This window comes from Euleptes europaea, chromosome 1 (assembly GCF_029931775.1).
Source record: "Euleptes europaea isolate rEulEur1 chromosome 1, rEulEur1.hap1, whole genome shotgun sequence".
In the NCBI taxonomy this organism is placed as follows: domain Eukaryota; kingdom Metazoa; phylum Chordata; class Lepidosauria; order Squamata; family Sphaerodactylidae; genus Euleptes; species Euleptes europaea.
Window position 1 is genome coordinate 178,037,543 of NC_079312.1, and position 19,733 is coordinate 178,057,275.

The window sequence follows — 19,733 nt, forward strand, 5'->3', positions numbered from 1 at the left end:
GATCTAGCTGTTTTACTGAAGGCCAACATGGCTACGCTCTGAGACTACGGTTATGCATGGGTACTTTCACACACGTTCGCCCCTGGTCTGTCTCGGTTCTTCCTTGGAGTTATGCATGAGTTTTCCCTCCATTAGAGATGACCTCGCTGCCAGCCCTCACAAATCCCGGGACCTTCCTGTTCCTCTGTTAACCCGAATCTTCCCTCTCCTTTGATCTCATCCCGGGTGAAATCCTCATGTATAAGGCATAGCGCAGGACACAGAAGATTGGTTTCTCTCACAGCCAGTTACAAAGCAGCACGTCCAGAGGCGGGGATTCAAATGCTTCCTGCTTCCTGGGGGCTCTTTCTGAGCAGAAGAAAAGTTTTTAAAACCGAGACTTGGACCCCCCCTTCTTTTCAGATTGCTCCATTTTTCTTTTATGTTCTTAAAATGCTTTTTTATGCGGCAATTGGGGGTTTTTTTGGGGGGGGAAGGAACTTTTCTCTCACTACAGCCAATTACAAAGCAGCATTTCAAGGGGCGAGGATTCCAATACTTCCTGATTTGAGCTTGGAGACTGCTGGTGCATAGACTCCCAACAGGAAAATGTGGGTCCAGAGAGCAACGAACCTCAGGTAAAACTCCCATGCGTAAACGACCTAAGATCTCCATCCCCACTTGTGTAGATCTTCATTCCTACTCGCGTCTAGCAAAGGGAGCTTTGGCTCGAGAAAGCTTATGCTCCGACAATCTTGTGGGTCTCTGAGATGCTCCTGGACTCGAATCTAGCTGTTCTATTGAAGGCCAGCATGGCTACCCTCTGAGGCTATCTTCGACAGGGGGACGCTAATAAACCCACCCGGCCTAAGCGATCGCCCTTTCCCCTCGCCCTCTTACCATATTTGACTTGGGCGATATCCCCCACAACCAGTTCAGCCACAGGGATCTGGACTTGCTGCCCATTGCGGATCACGGCGAACTTCTGCTCCTGCTCGATGCGGCTCTGCAGACCCCGGAACTGCTTCTCTTTGCTCCAGTCGTTGAAAGCCGTGACCAACACCACGCAGATCACCGAGAGCAGGATGGCCGCGCCCTCGATCCATCCGGCTTCTGACTCACCCTCATCTTCTGCTCCGGATGATACATTTCCACAGGCTAGGGAATGGGAGGGAAAGAAGGTGAGGGGGATCTCCTACCCTGGTGGCTGCATCTTCCTTTTAAAATTTTATTTTATTTTATAAAATTGGGGATACAGAAGAAAGAAAGGGAGGGAAGGGGGAAAGTAAAATAAAACATACTTCATCCTACGAGCCTTAACAAAGTTTATGCTTAAAAGGAAAAATAAAAGTACTATTAGGCCATTTTGCATGGTCAGGTTTGCTGCTTGCTCAGAGCTCTTTTTAAAAATGCGACTTTAAAAATGTCTTTTTACAGTCCCGACGCAAAAGGAGAAGTTCCACTCCCTCCACTCGCCTGCTCCTTTGTTCCTGTTTGCATAGCCATTAGCGTATGCATAGCTAACTCGCCTCTGTTGTTTTGTATTGTTCCTTGAGGGGGATTCTTTGCAGCAAACACCAAAGGTCGTGTTAAATGGGCTCTTTAGTAATGTGAAGCAGGTATGTGCCGGCTTCGCAGTCACTTCCAGAATGATGGTTCAGTGTGCAAAATTCAAAAAAATATGCGGGGCAATTAAGCCTGGAATGTGCTGCTAATTACCATGCAAAAATGGCCTTAGAGGTTTTGTCCTTGACCCTACAACATCTTAAAGCTCTATCAAATATCTAAACATAGCAAAACATAGCTACTCTTTATGTATCCCTACAAATTCTCTGCTAAATTACTTTCTAGTTTTTTTAGATGGTTTATAAGCTGTCTGAATAATAATCATAAAAAGGCTGCCATTGCGATTTCCGACTGTCAGAAGTCGCCTCGCTCCCCCCTGCATTTCCCTGCGTTTTCTTCGCATTTTCAGAGACCTGTTTTAACTCGAATTTGAAAACGCGGGCAAAATGCGGGGAAAGACAGGAGGAGAGCGAGGCAACCTCTGAGGGTCGGAAATCGCGTGCATAATCCAAAACAAAGACCAGAAGTCAATGGAGGGGTGACCGCGAGGGAAACAGCCATGCATAAAATGCCTATGACTTCCACAAGCAGAAACAGGTATTTCGATACAGTGGGATTGTATCTTACTGGGAGACCCCACTTCCGCAACGGCCTTTACCCAGGGCAACTGCCAATGTCCGCGCGGCAGCTCACCTTCGCTCTCCTCGCCTGGCGGGGCATAAAAAGACAGGCCCAGGGAGATGATGGCGGCAATTTCGAGAATGATCAGCGTCACGTCCTGGAGCGCCTCCCAGACTAACTGCAGGAAGGTCTTGGGCTTCTTGGGGGGGATGAAGTTCTGTCCGTAGATCTGCCTTCTCTTTTCCAGGTCGGTTAGATTGTCTGAGAGCCCTGGGTGGTAGAAAAGGGTGGGGGGCAGAAGAGAGACCGGATGACAATGAGCATTGCAGCAACATAAGAAACCAGCTGGCTTAAAATGGGAAACTGTGGTCATTTATGCATGGGAGTTTTACAAGAGCCCCATGGCGCGGAGTGGTAAGCTGCAGTCAAAAGCTCTGCTCAAGACCTGAGTTCGATCTCGACGGGAGTCAGGTTCAGGTAGCCGGCTCAAGGTCGACTCAGCCTTCCATCTTTCCGAGGACGGTAAAACGAGTACCCAGCTTTCTGGGGGTAAAGGGAAGATGACTGGGGAAGGCACTGGCAAACCACCCTGTAAACATAGTCTGCCTAGTAAATGTTGGGATGTGATGTCACCCCATGGGTCAGGAATGACCCGGTGCTTGCACAGGGGACTACCTTTACCAATGCTCACTTGTCCCATACTTTTCTGTTGTGAATGCTAATAATGCTATGCGCCAGCACAATCACCAGCTCGAGTCCCGAAGCGTCAGTTTCAGACCCTTGAAAACGCTGCTTAGTAATTGGCTGTAGTGCTTACTGTGAGAACATCGTCCAGTTCCCCTCTCCCCCCTCCATGGAAACCCAAGTGCTGTGTTAAAAAGCATTTCACAAAAAGGAGCTCTTTTAAAGGAACAGAATGAGGGGGGGGGGCCCAAACATCGGTTTAAAACCCATTTTTTGGAGACAAGTCTACTCAGAAAGAACTCCGGCTGGGAGACAAACAAATCAAGAAGCATTTAAGTCCCAGGGGGATTATACTGTTAGCAAAAATTTTTAATTATGAACAAAAGAGAGTGAAGGGGAAGTCAATTATGCTTTGTTATTTCTTAGATTAGAAATTTTTATAGATTCAATTTTATATTGTTAAGTATTAATGGAAAATGATTTATGATGTATAAAATGAGAAAACAATAAAAATTTTATTAAAAAAAGAAGCATTTAAGTCCCCACCCACTTGAAATGTTGCTTTGTAATTGGCTGTAGTGCTTACAGTATTAAAAAGTAAAAAAAAAAAAAACCCAACTCCCCGGTCCTGTGCTTTGGCTTATGCATGGATAGCCCCATCCTCCATAATAACATAAGAAAGGCCCTGCTGGATCAGACCAGGGCCCATCAATTCCAGCAGTCTGTTCACACAGGGGCCGACCAGGGGCCTCTAGGAAGCCCCCAAACAAGACGACTGCAGCAGCACCATCCTCCCTGTGTTCCACAGCACCTAAAATAATAGGCATGCTCCTCGTATCCTGGAGAGAATAGGCATGCACGATGACTAGTTGGCAGATATTCCGCCATAGGTATTCCCTGGAAACTTGATAGCAGTACCTGAACTATTGTTATGCAAGAAATTTAGTCTCTGAACTAGCTTGCCTCTGTATTCCAGACACATTTCAAAGGCTTGGTCCCTGGGGAGAGGGAGGATGCTCCCGCACCAGGCCCGGATCCCTCCGCTCCTTTGAGATGAAAGGACCCCAGGGTAGCGCTGCCGACATCCTCTCTTCCTTCGCTTGCCTCGGACTACGGGAGAGTAGGCAGGGGGGCTTTGTTCAATATTGAAAATGTCAGGCGTCAGCTGGCATCACACAACGCAGGGAGCGTTGTCAAATCCCCCACTGCCGATCACAGCCAAGGCCAGCACGGCACAGCCAGGGGTTCAAACCCCCAGATTGCCAGGGAAGCTTGCTGGATAACCATGGCCCCGTGGCTAACCTACCTCACAGGGTTGTTGTGAGGGTACAATGGGGAAGAGAAAGCTCCTGGACACTGTCCTGAGCTTTTTGGAGTAAGGGCGGGATAAGGAGGAATGAGACAGACTGATAACAGTCATCCCTTACAGTTGTTCTCCAGCATTTTGAGCTGTAGTGATTAAGAGCAGTGGATTCTAATCCGGAGAACCGGGTTTGATTCCCCGGTCCTCCACATGAGCGGTGGACTCTGATCTGGAGAAGCGGGTTCGATTCCCTGCTTCTCCATATGAGTGGTGGACTCTGATCTGGAGAAGCGGGTTCGATTCCCACTACTCCACATGAGTGGCGGACTCTAATCTGGAGAACCAGGTTTGATTCCCCGCTCCTTCACGAGTGGTGGACTAATCTGGAGAACTGGGTCAGTTTCCCCACTCCTCCACATGAAGCCAGCTGGGTGACCTCGGGCTAGTCACAGCTCTCTTACTCTCTCTGCTCCATCAACCTCACAGGGTGTCTGCTGTGGGGGGAGGAAGGGAAGATTGTAAACCGATTTGATTCTCCTTAAAGGCAGAGAAAATTGGGTTATAAAAACCTCCTCCTTCTTCTTCCTGCCTTCCTGACAAACTTTTGAAATTAATATTGATTGAAAAGACAGTGTAAAATAACCTCAAGAGAGGACACAGATTGGTCAGAATATCAAATGTGATAAATAATCCTTACTCTGGATTATTTTGTGGTAGCCCCATTTTTCGTTCACTCTCCAAAGCAGCCATTTCCTCCGTGGAAACTGATCTCTTGTGATTGTAGGTGATCCCCAGGCCCCACCTGGAGGTTGGCAACTCTACACGTGGGGAACTGGTCTCTTGTGACTGCAGTAGATCCCCAGGCCTAGGGTTGCCAGGTCCCTCAACACCACCGGCGGGAGGTTTTTGGGGCGGAGGCTGAGGAGGACGGGGTTTGGGGAGGAAAGGGGCTTCAATGCCATAGAGTCCAATTGCCAAAGCGGCCATTTTCTCCAGGTGAACTGATCTCTGTTGGCTGGAGATCAGTTGAAATAGCAGGAGATCTCCAGCTACTTCCTGGAGGTTGGAAGGAAAATCAATATAACTTTTGTAATTTGAAATATATATAGAGCCTTGTGCTGTTTTTTCTTGCTAACTACCTGGAGGTTGGCAACCCTACCCAGGTCGCACCTGGAGGTTGGCAACCCTACACGTGGGTCTTTTATTGGTCTTTTACAGGTCTTTTACTGGTGCAGAAGACGACGTTTCTGCACAGGGCTGTTTTTCTCACCCCTGCGGGAGAAGCAGCAGCCCCTGTCGAAATCTCCACTTCCAGCAAAGGCACAGCCTCTCTGCCATCTGTTGGTTTCGGGCCGTCCTCTGCTCTTGGTTCCCTGATCTGTTACCAGCAATCCTTCTCATCCCTGGCAGGGAACGCTCAGAAGGTCCCTGTGCCAAAACGCAGTACAGGCAGGCAGAACTCCAGGCCCCGCCAGGACAATCCTCCCCGGAGAGCAGCACGACAATTTGGCTGACGTTGTCTCAGCCTAATGCATCGCTCTAATCCACTATCTCTCCCCGGGCATGCCACATTATCAACAAATGCCTCCCCGCCTGGAGCTGCGAGTTAAAAATTTAGGATGTGAAAACGGCCCTGCAACTGGATGTAGGTATATTGGTGACGTAAAGTGTTCAAGGCACAGATCTCAGGCGTGCGTTCCCTGAGATCCTCGTGCCGACTCCCTAATGTTAAGAAGAAGAAGAAGAAGAAGAAGAAGAAGAAGAAGAAGAAGAAGAAGAAGAGAATCATAGAGTTGGAAGGGACCACCAGGGTCATCTAGTCCAACCCCCTGCACGATGCAGGAAATTCACAACCACCTCCCCCCCACACACCCAGTGACCCCTACTCCATGCCCACAAGATGGCCAAGATGCCCTCCCTCTCATCATCTGCCTAAGGTCACAGAATCAGCATTGCTGACAGATGGCCATCTAGCCTCTTCTTAAAAACCACTGGGGAACGTGAGCTTACCACCTCCCGAGGAAGCCTGTTCCACTGAGGAACCGCTCTAATTGTCAGGAAATCCTTCCTAATGTATAGATGGAAACTCTTTTGATTTAATTTCCACCCGTTGGTTCTGGTCAGAAGAAGAAGAAGAGTTGGTTTTTATATGCCGACTTTCTCTACCGCTTAAGGGAGAATCAAACCAGCTTACAATCACCTTCCCTTCCCCTCCCACAACAGACACCCTGTGAGATAGGTGGGGCTGAGAGAGCTGTGACTAGCCCAAGGTCACCCCGCTGGCTTCATGTGGAGGAGTGGGGAAATAAAGCCAGTTCACCTGATTAGCCTCAGCTGCTCATGTGGAGGAGTGGGGAATCGAACCCGGTTCTCCAGGTCAGAGTCCACGGCTCCAAACTACCCCTCTTAACCACTGCACTGCACCACGCTGGCTCTCATGGTTAGGGTCGCTTCTTGTTTCCTACCACTTTTTAAGGGGCAGGGGGAGAAATCTGGGGCCTGGGATGTTATCCTCGGGGCTCAGTAAGCAGTGTAAAACATTTATCCTCCACTGGCTGTCAGAAGCTATTGCAAGGGGGCAGCCAGAGTTGCTGAAAATCTCTGATCCCCCTCTCATTTGTAGTTGGCCCCCTTGGGACCGTGTGTCCCCTGTGAAAAAATATGGGCTACACTGTGCTACTTGTCCTCAGTTTCCCCAAGTGTGGCTCCTTTTCTCACATTCTGGAAACAGGGCATGGAGCAAGAGCCCTGACTATTGGTTTGGGGTAGGGTTGCCAGGTCCCTCTTTGCCACCGGCGGGAGGTTTTTGGGGGAGAGCCTGAGGAGGGCGGGGTTTGGGGAGGGGAGGGGCTTCAATGCCATAAAGCCCAGTTGCCAAAGCGGCCATTTTTCTCCAGGGGAACTGATCTCTATCAGCTGGAGGTCAGTCGTAATAGCAGGTCTCCTGCTACTACCTGGAGGTTGGCAACCCTAGCAAAGGTAGGGGCACAGTAGGGTTGCCAGCTCCGGGATGGGAAATACCTGGAAATTTTGGGGCGGAGCCCGTGAAGGGTGGGGTTTAGGGAGGGGAGGGACTTAAACGCCATAGATTCCAATTGCCACAGCGGCCCTTTTCTCCAGGTGAGCTGATCTCTCTCGGCTGGAGATCAGTTGTAATAGCAGGAGATATCCAGCGAATACCTGGCATTTGGCAACCCTACCCTACCTGGAGATGAGTTGCAATCCCAGGAGATCTCCAGCCACCACCTGGGGGTTGGCAACCCTATTGGCACCTGTCCCTTTCCCTTCCACCCCTGAGCCAGTCCTCCTCCCGTCCTCCTTTCCAGCCGCAGTCGCCTGCTGCCCTCCGCGCTTGCCTGATCTCCCCCCTCCCTTCTCTCTCTCTCTGTGACAGGAAAGGCACCCGCACCTCCCTGCAGCAGACAGCCGGCCCCGGCTGCTGCTGCTGCTGCGGCTGCGGCAACCTCAAGGACGCTTCAAGGGGAAAGCAGCCAAGGGGGAGAGGGAGGCAGGTGAGCAGCTGGAGCGGCCTGCCCTGGATCCCTTGCAGCCCGACAGGAAAGTCCAAGCAGGGGCCTGCCCAGGAGATCAGAGGATGCCCGTGGGCTCGAGCATTTCCCTCTCAGCAATACGATGAGGGTGGAGGGAGGCTAAACAGAAGCACACCAAGGCTCAGGTTGCCAACCTCCAGGTGGGGCCTGGAGAGCTCCTGGAGTTCCAAGTGATGTCCGGACAGCAGAGATGAGCTGCCTTGGAGGATGTGGCTGAATCCTGGCTGAAACAGGGGGTAAAGGAGGCTAAAGCGACCGTGCGTTTTCACCCATAGAATCATAGTAGAATCATAGAGTTGGAAGGGACCACAAGGGTTATCTAGTCCAACCCCCCGCACAAAGCAGGGAATTCACAACTACCTCCCCCCACACACACCCCAGAGACCCCTACTCCAGGCCCAGAAGATGCCCAAGATGCCCTCCCTCTCATCATCTGCCTAAGGTCACAGAATCAGCACTGCTGACAGATGGCCATCTAGCTTCTGCTTCAAAACCTCCAGGGGAGGAGAGCTCACCACCTCCCGAGGAAGCCTGTTCCATTGAGGAACCGCTCTAACTGTTAGAAAATTCCTGCTAATGTCTAGATGGAAATTCATTTGATTTAATGTCAACCTGTTGGTTCTGGTCCGACGTTCTGGGGCAACAGAAAACAACTGGGCACCCTCCTCTATATGACAGCCTTTCAAGTACTTGAAGATGGTTATCTGATCCCCTCTCAGTCTTCTCCTCTCCAGGCTAAACATGCCCAGCTCCTTCAACCTTTCCTCATAGGACTTGGTCTCCAGACCCCTCACCATCTTTGTTGCCCTCTATGGCATTATAAGCTGCTGGGGTCTTTGGCTAACAATCATAGAATCATAGAGTTGGAAGGAACAAGGGTCATCTACAGCGTTGCCAGGTCCCTCTTTGCCACTGGCGGGAGGTTTTTGGGGCAGAGCCTGAGGAAGGCGGGGTTGGGAGAGGGGAGGGGCTTCAACGCCGTAGAGTCCCACGGCCAAAGCAGCCATTTTCTCCGGGGGGAACGGATCTCTAACGGCTGGAGATCAGTTGTAATAGCAGGAGATCTCCAGCTACTATCTGGAGGTTGGCAACCCTACTGTGGAATAAACCATCGGCTTCCAGGCCCGAGTTCATCAAAGAGAGACGTTGAGGCTGCAGGCAGAGCTTTGCTCTGGCCCCTGTTAGATCCTCTGTGTCTTTAAACGTTCACATTTGAAGGCTCTGATGTTAAAAAAAAAAACCACCCGGACTCCTGCCGCTTCATCGTCTGTTGCGTTCCGGCTCTGTGCCAAGCAGCTCAAGGAACAGAGAGGAGAAGGGAGGAGGGGATCGTATTCTAAAGTTAGGACATGAGTTCACAGAGGAAAGTGGGGGAAGGCAACCTGGTCGCTAGAGCCGCGGCCGCTTGGAAGAACAAGCCCTGGGCTGCATAATTAGAGTTGCCAACCTCTATTTTCTCCCTTGTTTAAGCCAATTGCTAGCATATTTATATTAATTATTATTTGTTAATTAGCATTATGTACTAATTTATGATATAGTGGTCCCTGAAGAAGGCATTAATTGCTGAAACAGAAAGATCACCGGGCTTCTGTTGAGAACAACTGCACTACTGAATTGCTACTCTCAAGAAGCATATCTGTGGAAGAAAGGGAGGTTGGCACCCCCTTTCATGGACTTACCTATAATACTGCTATTTGTTTGTAACAAGGCATAGTCCTCTCTTTGGTGTTACTTTTAAGGCAATAATCAACAATACATGTTTTTGCCTATATACTATCAGTGGTGGATATGTTATTAAATACCACTACTTTATAATCATTGTGTCTAGCTTGTGAAGTGCTGTTTCTAGTTTGCTGAACCTCCAGGGGGTGGCAGCTGGAGTAGGGTTGCCAACCTCCAGTACAGTTTCTGTTGGAACGTTGCTTGTGTTAGTTTTATTTTTACATGGGAGCCTACGTGCTAATTGATGCTATAACTTAGTTAATTTCAGCATAAGCGAGTTTGTTTGTACAGCTTAACCTCCCGGTACTAGCTGGAGATCTCCTGCTGTTACAACTGATCTTCAGCCGACAGAGATCAGTTCCCCTGGAGAAAAATGGCCGCTTTGGCCATTGGACTCTATGGCATTGAAGTCCGGGTGAGTTGATGTGAATTTCAAATCAGAAGGAAATAGTAGAAAACTGAATAGTGGAAAATAATAGAAAACTGAAGAGCGTAGAGGAAGCTGAAGAATGAAGAGCAGACAGGTATTTGGTATAGCCCCGTTTCACAACTCCTTCTTCAGTACCAGGGTTGCTAGGTCCCTCTTCGCCACCGGAGGGAGGTTTTTGGGGCGGAGCCTGAGGGGGGTGGGGATTGGGAAGGGGAAGGACTTCAATGCCATAGAGTCCAATGGCCGAAGCGGCCATTTTCTCCAGGCGAACTGATCTCTATCGGCTGGAGAGCAGTTGTAATAGGAGGCGATCCCCAGCTAGTGCCTGGGCAAGCCTACTCAGTACCGTTTACATTTTTAACCCCAGGGATGTACATTAACAGTCTTCCTGGAAGCAGCGAATAATCGATGTCCAGCTAGTACCTGGAGGTTGGCAAGCCTGCCTATAGTGACAAGACATCCCCCCCCCGAGATGTCCTCCACCAGCACTGCCCACTAATCACCAGGATTTTTTCAAGCAGGAGTTGTGGCAACCCTAGACCTGAGTCGCTGCTGCGTCAATAAAGGGAAAGGCCAGCCTGGCCCTCTGGTCACGCCACCGGAGTGACCGTGTGAGGTGGCAGACAAGGAAGGTGCTGCAGAGGCTCATCTGGCTCCCAGACGAGGCTGGCATCCCTCCTGGGCCAGGGCCGGCGGCAACTGGATCTTAGCTCGGCTCCTGCAGCATTACCGCAGGGGCTTGGCTTGGAGCCGGCTGCTTCCAGCCTGGCCCGGGAGGTGACCAGCATGCCGTGTTTAAAAAGGTAAAGTTCCCCTGGGCAAGCACCGGGTCATTCCTGACCCCCTGGGGTGACGTCACATCCCGACGTTTACCAGGCAGACTTTGTTTGCGGGGTGGTTTGCCAGTGCCTTCAATCCCCAGTCGTCTCCCCTTTACCCCCGGCAAGCTGGGTGCTCATTTTACCGACCTCGGAAGGATGGAAGGCTGAGTCGACCTCAAGCCGGCGACCGGAAACTGACTCCTGTCGGGATCGAACTCAGGTCGTGAGCAGAGCTTGGACTGCAGCACTGCAGCTTATCACTCTGTGCCACGGGGGTGCCGGGTTTAGGCTGAGAAAATACAGTCAGCCGTCCTTGGCTGAGTGGGGTGGGGTGGGGTGTGTTTGCTCTACTCAAACCCTCTGGAGTGCAAAACAAGAGCCAGGATTCAGTCGAGTGACGTGTTTCCAAGCATATCTCGCGCCCCTTCTCATGATATAGAGAGGATGTCATTCTAGCCAGCGTGGTGTAGTGGTTAAGAGCGGTGGTTTGGAGTGGCGGAGTCTGATCTGGAGAACCGGGTTTGATTCTCCACTCCTCCATATGAGGGGCAGACTCTAATCTAGTGAACTGGGTTGGTTTCCCAACTCCTACACATGAAGCCAGCATTGTGCATGGGGTTGTACTAGATGACCCTGGTGGTCCCTTCCAACTCTATGATTCTATGATTCTATGACCTTGGGCTACTCACAGCTTTCTTAGAGATCTCTCAGCCCCACCTACCTCCCAGGGTGTCTGTGTGGGGAGGGGAAGGGAAGGTGATTGTAAGCCGGTTTGAGTCTCCCTTAAGTGGTAGAGAAAGTCGGCATATAAAAACCAACTCTTCTTCTTCTTCTAGTTCCATTGCAAAAAGAGTGCCGGTATGCAAATGAGCATTTAGGAGTAACTTGATTATAACTTTCAGCGTTATCTTCAAAGTGGCCTTGGAAGAGCAACCAGGGGCCGGTTGGGATGAGAAACGGTATTGCATAGCCCAATCTCATCAGATCTCGGAAGCTAAGCTGGGTCGGTCCTCGGATGGGAGACCACCAAGGAAGACTTTGCAGAGGAAGGCGAGGGCAAACCACCCCTGCTTGAAAACCCTATGGGGACCCCATAAGTCGGCTGTGGCTTGAATGCGGAAAGGGTTCTGGAGCAAGCGGAGGCAGGCATGAACACATGAACACACACGAAGCTGCCTTCTACTGAATCACACCCTCGGTCCATCAAAGTCAGTATTGTCTACTCAGACCGGCAGCGGCTCTCCAGGGTCTCAGGCAGGGGTCTTTCCCATCACCTACTTGCCTGGTCCCTTTAACTGGAGATGCCGGGGATTGAACCTGGGACCTTCTGCATGCCAAGCAGATGCTCTGCCATTGAGTTGGACTCTCAGGTCAAAGCCTTTCCTATCTCCTACTACCTGGTCCTTTTAACTGGAGACGCTGAGGATTGAAACTGGGATGTTCTGCACACCAAGCAGGTGCTCTACCTCTGGAGGTTGGGAACCCTACTGGGGAGGGAGCCCGGTGGGATATAATTCACATGAAGCTGCCTTCTACTGAATCAGACCCTTGGTCCATCAAAGTCAGTATTACCTACTCAGACCTGCAGCAGCTCTCCAGGGTCTCAGGCAGAGGCCTTTCACATCACCTACTTGCCTGGTCCCTTTAACTGGAGATGCCAGGGATTGCTGGGTTGGCAACACTGCAGGGGTGGTTTGGCTCAGACTCGGACTGCAGCGCCATTGTCCTTGTCTCTGTGGGCTGTGTCCAAGCCAGGCAGGCCCTGCCAGCAGTGAAAGGACCTCTTGACTCAACTTGCTTCTGGCTGCCAGTGTAGGATTGCCAGGTCCCTCATGGCCACTGGCGAGGGATTGGGGATAGGGTTGCCAGATCCAGGTTGGGAAACTCCTGGAGATTTGGGGATGGAGCCTGGGGAGGACAGAGACCTCAATGAGGTACAATGCCATGGAGCCCCACCCTCCGAAGCACCCATTTTCTCCAGGGGAACTGACACCTCTTGTCTGGAGATGAGCTGTAATTCCGGAGAATCCCCAGGTCCCACCTGGAGGTTCGCATCTTTATACCTGTGGTCTTTCAGGGTAGCAGCTCACCAGGGACTTTCCCAGTAAATTGAAGGGCCAGCCTGTTGTTAGATCCTACTACCTTCAAAAGAGGAGTGTAATTAGGGTTGCCAACTTCCAGGTACTAGCTGAAGATCTCCCGCTATTACAACCGATCTCCAGCCGATAGAGATTAGATTTCCTGGAGAAAGCGGCCGCTTTGGGAATTGGACTCTATGGCATTGAAGTCCCTCCCCTCCCCAATCCCACCCTCCTCAGGCTCCACCCCAAAAACCTCCCACCAGTGGCGAAGAGGGACCTGGGAACCCTAAGTGTAATCCATCTTTCAGATAGGGTCGCCTACCTCCAGGTTCTCCCAGAATGACAGCTCCTCTCCAGATGCTAGAGATCAGTTCTCCTGGAGAAAACGGCTGCTTTGGCAAGGGGGCTTTCTGGCACTATACCCTGAGGTCCCTCTGCAAACCCCAGCCACTAACCTCAAATCTCCAGGAATTTTCCAACCCACAGTTGGCAAGCCTGCTTTCAGAGCTCATGAATTTTTTTAAATGGCCTAAGGTATGTGGTGTAGTGGTTAAGAGCGGTGGTTTGGAGTGGTGGACTCTGATCTGGAGAACCGGGTTTGATTCCCCACTTTTCCACATGAGAAGAAGAAGAGTGGGTTTTTATATGCCGACTTTCTCCACCACTTAAGGGAGACTCAAACCAGCTTACAATCACCTTCTGTTCCCCTCCCCACAACAGACACCCTGTGAGGTGGGTGGAGCTGAGAGAATGCGACTTGCCCAAGGTCACCCAGCGGGCTTCATGTGTAGGAGTGGGGAATCAAACCCAGTTCTCCAGATTAGCCTCCACCGCTCCATACCACCGCTCTTAACCACTACACCACGTTGGCGGAGGCTAATCTGTTGAACTGGATTTGTTTCCCCACGCCTACACGTGAGGCCAGCTGGGTGACCTCAGGCTAGTCACAGTTCTTTCCAAACTCTCTCAGCCTCACCAACCTCAGGGGGTGTCTGTTGTGGGGAGGGGAAGGGAAGGTGATTGTAAGCCGGTTTGATTCTTCCTTAAGTGGAAGAAAAAGTTCTTCTTCTACGTGTTTCTCACACCCTGCAATGGTCTCCAAACCAGAAGATTCCCACTTTCTGCTGCAGCAGGCCAAGCGAGAGCAGATGAGAAATGAATGAGTCAAGGGACATGCTGCTGAAATCCATTTATAGGGGTCTGAGTGGGAAAATGTTGGCAGCCTTCCTCTTTGCAGCATCCTTAGCCAGGGATTCTTGCTCTGCTCCTGGGCCTTCGCTGGACAGATGTGGAGTCACTGATGCTTTCCTAATTTATACTAAGTCTGACTGCTGATTAGGGTTGCCAACCTCCAGGTGGTAACGGGAGAGCTTTTGGGATTGCAACCGCTCGCCAGGTGACAGAGATCAGTTCCTGGGGGGGAAAATGCTTTGGAGGGTGAAATCTGTGGCGCTGTACCTAGGGTTGCCAACCTCGAGGTGGTGGCTGGAGATCCGTTCTCGAATTCAAGATAAAACAGGTCCCTGAAAAGACGGGCAAAGTGCGGGGGAACGCAGGGGAAGAACGAGGCGACCTCTGACGGCTGGAAATGGCATGCATAATCCGAACAAATACCTGAAGTCATCAGAGGGGTGACGGCGAGGGAAACAGCCATGCATAAATGACACATGAACACATGAAGCCGCCTTCTACTGAATCAGTCCCTTGGTCCATCTAAGTCAGTATTGTCTACTCAGACCGGCAGAGGCACTCCAGGGTCTCAGGCAGAGGTCTTTCACATCACCTACTTGCCTCGTCCCTTTAACTGGAGACGCCGGGGATTGAACCTGGGACCTTCTGCATGCCAAGCAGATGCTCTGTCACTGAGCCATGGCCCCTCCCCTAAGATCTTAGAAGGGGGTCTAACTCTGCTTAGGACTGCATCCAAATATTTCATTTGTGACACAGAAATGGTACCAGAGGGGCACGGTCTCTCCTCTCCTAGGGCCGCATTTTGTCTCACATAGGAAATGGACCAGAGTGTATTATAAAAGGCAGAAGTAGGGAAATTGTGTTATCAGCAATTACGGCTATTATGAATGGTCTCTGAACTTTGCTTGATTGCATTTGAATCTGACATAATTACATCTATTCTTGTGCTTCCAGCATTTCACGACCCCTTGACCCTGCTGTTTACCATTTTTCCTTGGTCATAACTTCATAACCTCTTCCCGGTGAAAACTTGTCTCATGCATCTGACAAGTCCACCAAAGCTTGTGCTAGAATGAAAACTGGTCCAGAGGAGGGCGACGAACATGGTGAGGGGTCTGGAGACCAAGTCCTATGAGGAAAGGTGGAAGGAGCTGGGTATGTTTAGCCTGAAGAGGAGAAGACTGAGAGGGGATGTGATAACCATCTTCAAGTACATGAAAGGCTGTCATATAGAGGATGGTGCCGAGTTGTTTTCTGTTGCCCCAGAAGGTTGGACTAGAACCAACAGGTTGAAATTAAATCTAAAGAGTTTCCATCTAGACATTAGGAAGAAATTTCTAACAATTAGAGCGGTTCCTCAGTGGAACAAGCTACCCCGGGAGGTGGTAAGGTCTCCTTCCCTGGAGGTTTTTAAGAAGAGGCTAGATGGCCATCTGTCAGCAATGCTGATTCTATAACCTTAAGCAGATGATGAGAGGGAATGCATTTTGGCCATCTTCTGGGCATGTAGTGGGGGTCACTGGGGGTGTGGGGGGGAGGTAGTTGTGAATTTCCTGCATTGTGCAGGCTAGAGCAACTGTCCTATGAGGAGCGGTTAAGACGCTCAGGGCTGTTTAGCTTGGAAAGAAGGCGGCTGAAGGGAGACATGATAGAGGTCTATAAAATTATGCATGGTTTGGAGAGAGTGGACAGGGAGAAGCATAATACTACAACATGGGGTCATCTGCTAAAGCTGGAGGGTGAGAGATTCAAAACAGATAAAAGGAAGTATTTTTTCACACAACGCATAGTTAAATTGTGGAACTCCCTGCCCCAGGATGTGGTGATGACTGCCAGCTTGGAGGGCTTTAAGAGGGTAGTGGACATATTCATGGAGGAGAGGGGTATTCATGGCTGTTAGTTAGAATGGATATTAGTCATGCTGCATACCTATTCTCTCTAGTATCAGAGGAGCATGCCTGTTATCTTGGGTGTTGTGGAACACGGGCAGGATGGTGCTACTGCGGTCGTCTTGTTTGGGGGCTTCCTGGAGGCACCTGGTTGGCCACTGTGTGAACAGACTGCTGGACTTGATGGGCCTTGGTCTGATCCAGCAGGGCCTTTCTTATGTTCTTATGTTCTTATGATTTGTATACCTATTTTATATACCTATATACCCGGGGTCGTGTAAAAATTTCTCGGGCGAAAAGGGGTCGCAAGTGGAAAAAGTTTAAGATGCCCTGGTCTAGAGCAAAGCTTCTTAAACTAACTGAATATGGGGATCGCAAAATTTTTTGCAACAGTAAATGTTTTCTTTGGCCTTTTTTGCATGATCATTTTTAATGCTCGCTCAGAGCTCTTTTTAAAAATGCAACTTTAAAAATGCCTTTTCACGGTCCGGATGCAAAAGGAGAAGTTCCACCCCCTCCCACTTGCCTGCTCCTTTGTTCCTGTTTGCATAGCCATTAGCATATGCATAGCTAAGTCGCCTCTGTTGTTTTGCATTGTTCCTTGAGGGGGATTCTTCGTGCCAGTCACCAAAAATAACGTTAAATGGGCTCTTTAGTAATGCGAAGCAGGTATGTACCAGCTTCGCAGTCACTTTCGGAATCATGGTTCAGCATGCAAAATTAAAAAAAAATATGCGGGGCACTTCAGCCTGGAACACGCTGCTAATTACCATGCAGACATGGCCTTTATGATTTATTGTCAGTAAATGTTTGATTCGGAAAACATTTAAGAAGCCCTGCTCTAGGCACCATACTTCTGTTGATACAGCCCAAAATCGCATTTGCCTTTTTACACTGCTGACTCATGTTCAGTTTATGGGCTTCTAAGACCCCCTAGAGGCGACTTCTGAAGATCGGAAAATGCAAGCATAACCGGAGCAAAGCTCCGTAGCAGTCAAGGAAACAGCCAGCATGGTGTAGTGGTTAAGAGCGGTGGTTTGGAGCTTTGAAGCCAGCTGTGTGACCTTGGGCTAATCACAGCTCTCTCAGAACTCTCTCAGCCCCACCTACCTCACGGTGTGTCTGTTGTGGGGAGGGGAAGGGAAGGTGATTGTAAGCCAGTTTGAGTCTCCCTTAAGTGGTAGAGAAAGTCAGCATATAAAAACCAACTTTCCATCTTCTTCTTCTTCATGTATAGCCTAGAAGTTATGAGTGAGGGGAAAGGTCTGGACTGCATGACTGCTCTACCCAGACATCCACAAATGAGGTACCTTCGGTGGGGGAGGTCTTGAGTCTCCGGCAGAGCCCGTGGACATCCGTGTAGGTCTCTTGGACTTTCTGGAGCGCCTCGGGCCCCCGCAGCTCCATGAGGGAGCGCAGCTCCGACAGGGTGCACCCAAAGCCGCCCGCATGGTTCAGCTCTTGCCGCTGGTTTTTGGGGTAGAAATCCACCGAGCTGTTGGCCATGTCTCCCATGGCGGAGGCGAGCCGCAGCCAGGCTGTGCAGTGCCGGGCAGAGCTGACGAAGGGTTGTGTCGGGCTTTGTCAGCCTGGTAGACAGATGGTGAAATCTGGAGGGGAACATAAGAACATGAGAAAATCCATGCTGGATCAGACCAAGGCCCATCAAGTCCAGCAGTCTGTTCACACAGTGGCCAACCAGGTGCCTCCAGGAAGCCCACAAATAAGACAACTGCAGGAGCATCCTGCCTGCATTTCACAGCACCCAATAGAATAGGCACGCTCCTCTGATCCTGGAGAGAATAGGCATGTATCATGACTAGTATTCATTTGGACTAGCAGCCTTGGATAGCCTCATAGAATCATAGAATAGAATCATAGAATCATAGAGTTGGAAGGGACCACTAGGGTCATCTAGTCCAACCCCCTGCAAAATGCTGGAAATTCACAATGCAGGAAATTCACCTCACCCCCACACTCCCAGTGACACCCTACTCCTTGCCCAGAAGATGGCCAAGGTGCCCTCCCTTTCATGATCTTCCTAAGGTCATAGAATCAGCATTGCTGAGAGATGGCCATGTAGCCTCTGCTTAAAAACCTCCAGGGAAGGAGAGCTTACCACCTCCCGAGGAAGCCTGTTCCACTGAGGAACCGCTCTGTGAGAAAATTGTTCCATCCTCCATAAAAACATCTCTGCTGGATCAGACCAAGGCCCATCAAGTCCAGCAGCCTGTTCACACAATGGCCAACCAGGGGCCTCCAGGAAGCCCACAAGCAAGACGGCTGCAGCAGCATTGTCCTGTTTGTATTCCACGGCACCTAAGATAATAGACATCTCCTCTGATCCTGGAGAGAATAGGTATGGATCGTGACTAGCATTCATTTTGGCCAGTAGCCATGGATAGCCCTCTCCTCCATGAACATGTCCACTCCTCTCTTATAGCCTTCCAAGTTGGCAGCCATCACCATATCCTGGGGTAGGGAGTTCCACAATTTAAATACTTCCTTTTATCTGTTGAATCTCTCACCCTCCAGCTTCAGCAGATGACGCCCGCGTCCTGGTATTATGAGAGAGGGAGAAAAGCTTCTCCCTGTCCACTCTCTCCATACCGCGCAGAAGAAACGGGGAAGGCATAAACTTGGGGGTGGAAACCCCACTGGGGTGCTGCTGGTGCCCGGGGGCCTTGCCGTCCAGCTCGGCTTACCTGCTCAGTCCCAGAGGTGTCCTGCGTTCATTCTACACAGCCCCACGGGAAGGGGCCACCAGGTGTCGTAGAGGCCAGTAGGGGACCAAGCCATGGAAGAGGCAGAGAAGGAGTCCTCATCAGAGCCGGGCGTGATGGGTGTCCCCGCCGCATAGAGGGAACCTGTCCAAAAGGCGACAGGGGTGTCATGGATCATAAAGTGGGCAGACCGGGTACCACTCCCCTCCATTCTAGTAGACACTACCTCACTCTGTCCCTCTTTTACCAATTACAGAATCATAGAATCATAGAGTTGGAAGGGGCCATACAGGCCATCTAGTTCAACCCCCTACTTAATGCAGGATTGAACACATGAACACATGAAGCTGCCTTATACTGAACCAGACCCTTGGTCCATCAAAGTCAGTATTGTCTACTCAGACTGGCAGTGGTTCTCCAGGGTCTCAGGTAGAGGTCTTTCACATCACCTAGATCAGCCTAGAGCATCCCTGACAAGTGCTTGTCCAGCTGCTGCTTAAAGGCTGCCAGTGAGGGGGAGCTCACCACCTCCCTAGGTAGCCGATTCCACTGTCGAACAACTCTTACTGTAAAAAATTTTTTCCCTAATATCCAGCCGGTATCTTCCCCCCCGCAATTTATAGCCATTATTGCAAGTCCTTTCATCTGCTGCCAACAGGAACAGCTCCCTGCCCTTGAAGTGACAGCCCTTCCAGTACTTAAAGAGAGCAATCGTGTCCCCCCTCAACCTCCTCTTCCCCAGACGAAATGTTTCCAAGTCCCTCAGCTTTTCCTTTTCCTCCTCTGTACCCGCTCCATTCTGCTCACATCCTTTCCGAAGGGAGGCCTCCAGGACTGCACATGGGACTCCAGGTGCGGCCTGACCTATAAATCATTCCTTCCCAGTTCCAACACATACAGTCTTATGCATAAGAAGGCCCCCAAGCAGTTTTCAGAAACTTAATGCGATGGGGACAGCGGCAACACTGGAGTGCACAAGAGCTTCCAAAATCTGACCAGATCGGACTAGCCTGGGCCATCCAAGTCAAGATAAGAGACGAACAAAGGTGGTTTGCCATTGCCTGCCTCTGTGTAGCAACCCTGGACTTCCTCAGTGGTCTCCCATCCAAGTGCTAACCAGGGCCAACCCTGCTTAGCTTCCAAGATCTGATGAGGTCAGGCTAGCCTGGCCC

At 50.5% G+C, this 19,733-nt stretch overlaps 1 protein-coding gene across 5 annotated transcripts in view; it reads right to left on the minus strand.

Moving 5' to 3' along the window:
* ATP2B3 (ATPase plasma membrane Ca2+ transporting 3) overlaps positions 1 to 18,664 on the minus strand; it is an 87,039-nt gene extending 68,375 nt beyond the window's left edge. For all 5 annotated transcript variants that reach the window (XM_056850906.1, XM_056850896.1, XM_056850932.1 and 2 more), the window contains exons 1-4: positions 18,544 to 18,664; positions 17,149 to 17,448; positions 2,239 to 2,436; positions 880 to 1,137 (exon numbers count right to left, since the gene is read on the minus strand). In XM_056850906.1, coding sequence (XP_056706884.1) covers positions 880 to 1,137; positions 2,239 to 2,436; positions 17,149 to 17,353 — 661 coding nt within the window. In that variant the 5' untranslated portion in view covers positions 17,354 to 17,448; positions 18,544 to 18,664. The remainder of the gene's footprint in view (positions 1 to 879; positions 1,138 to 2,238; positions 2,437 to 17,148; positions 17,449 to 18,543) is intronic.
* Between the last annotated feature and the right edge of the window lie 1,069 nt (positions 18,665 to 19,733).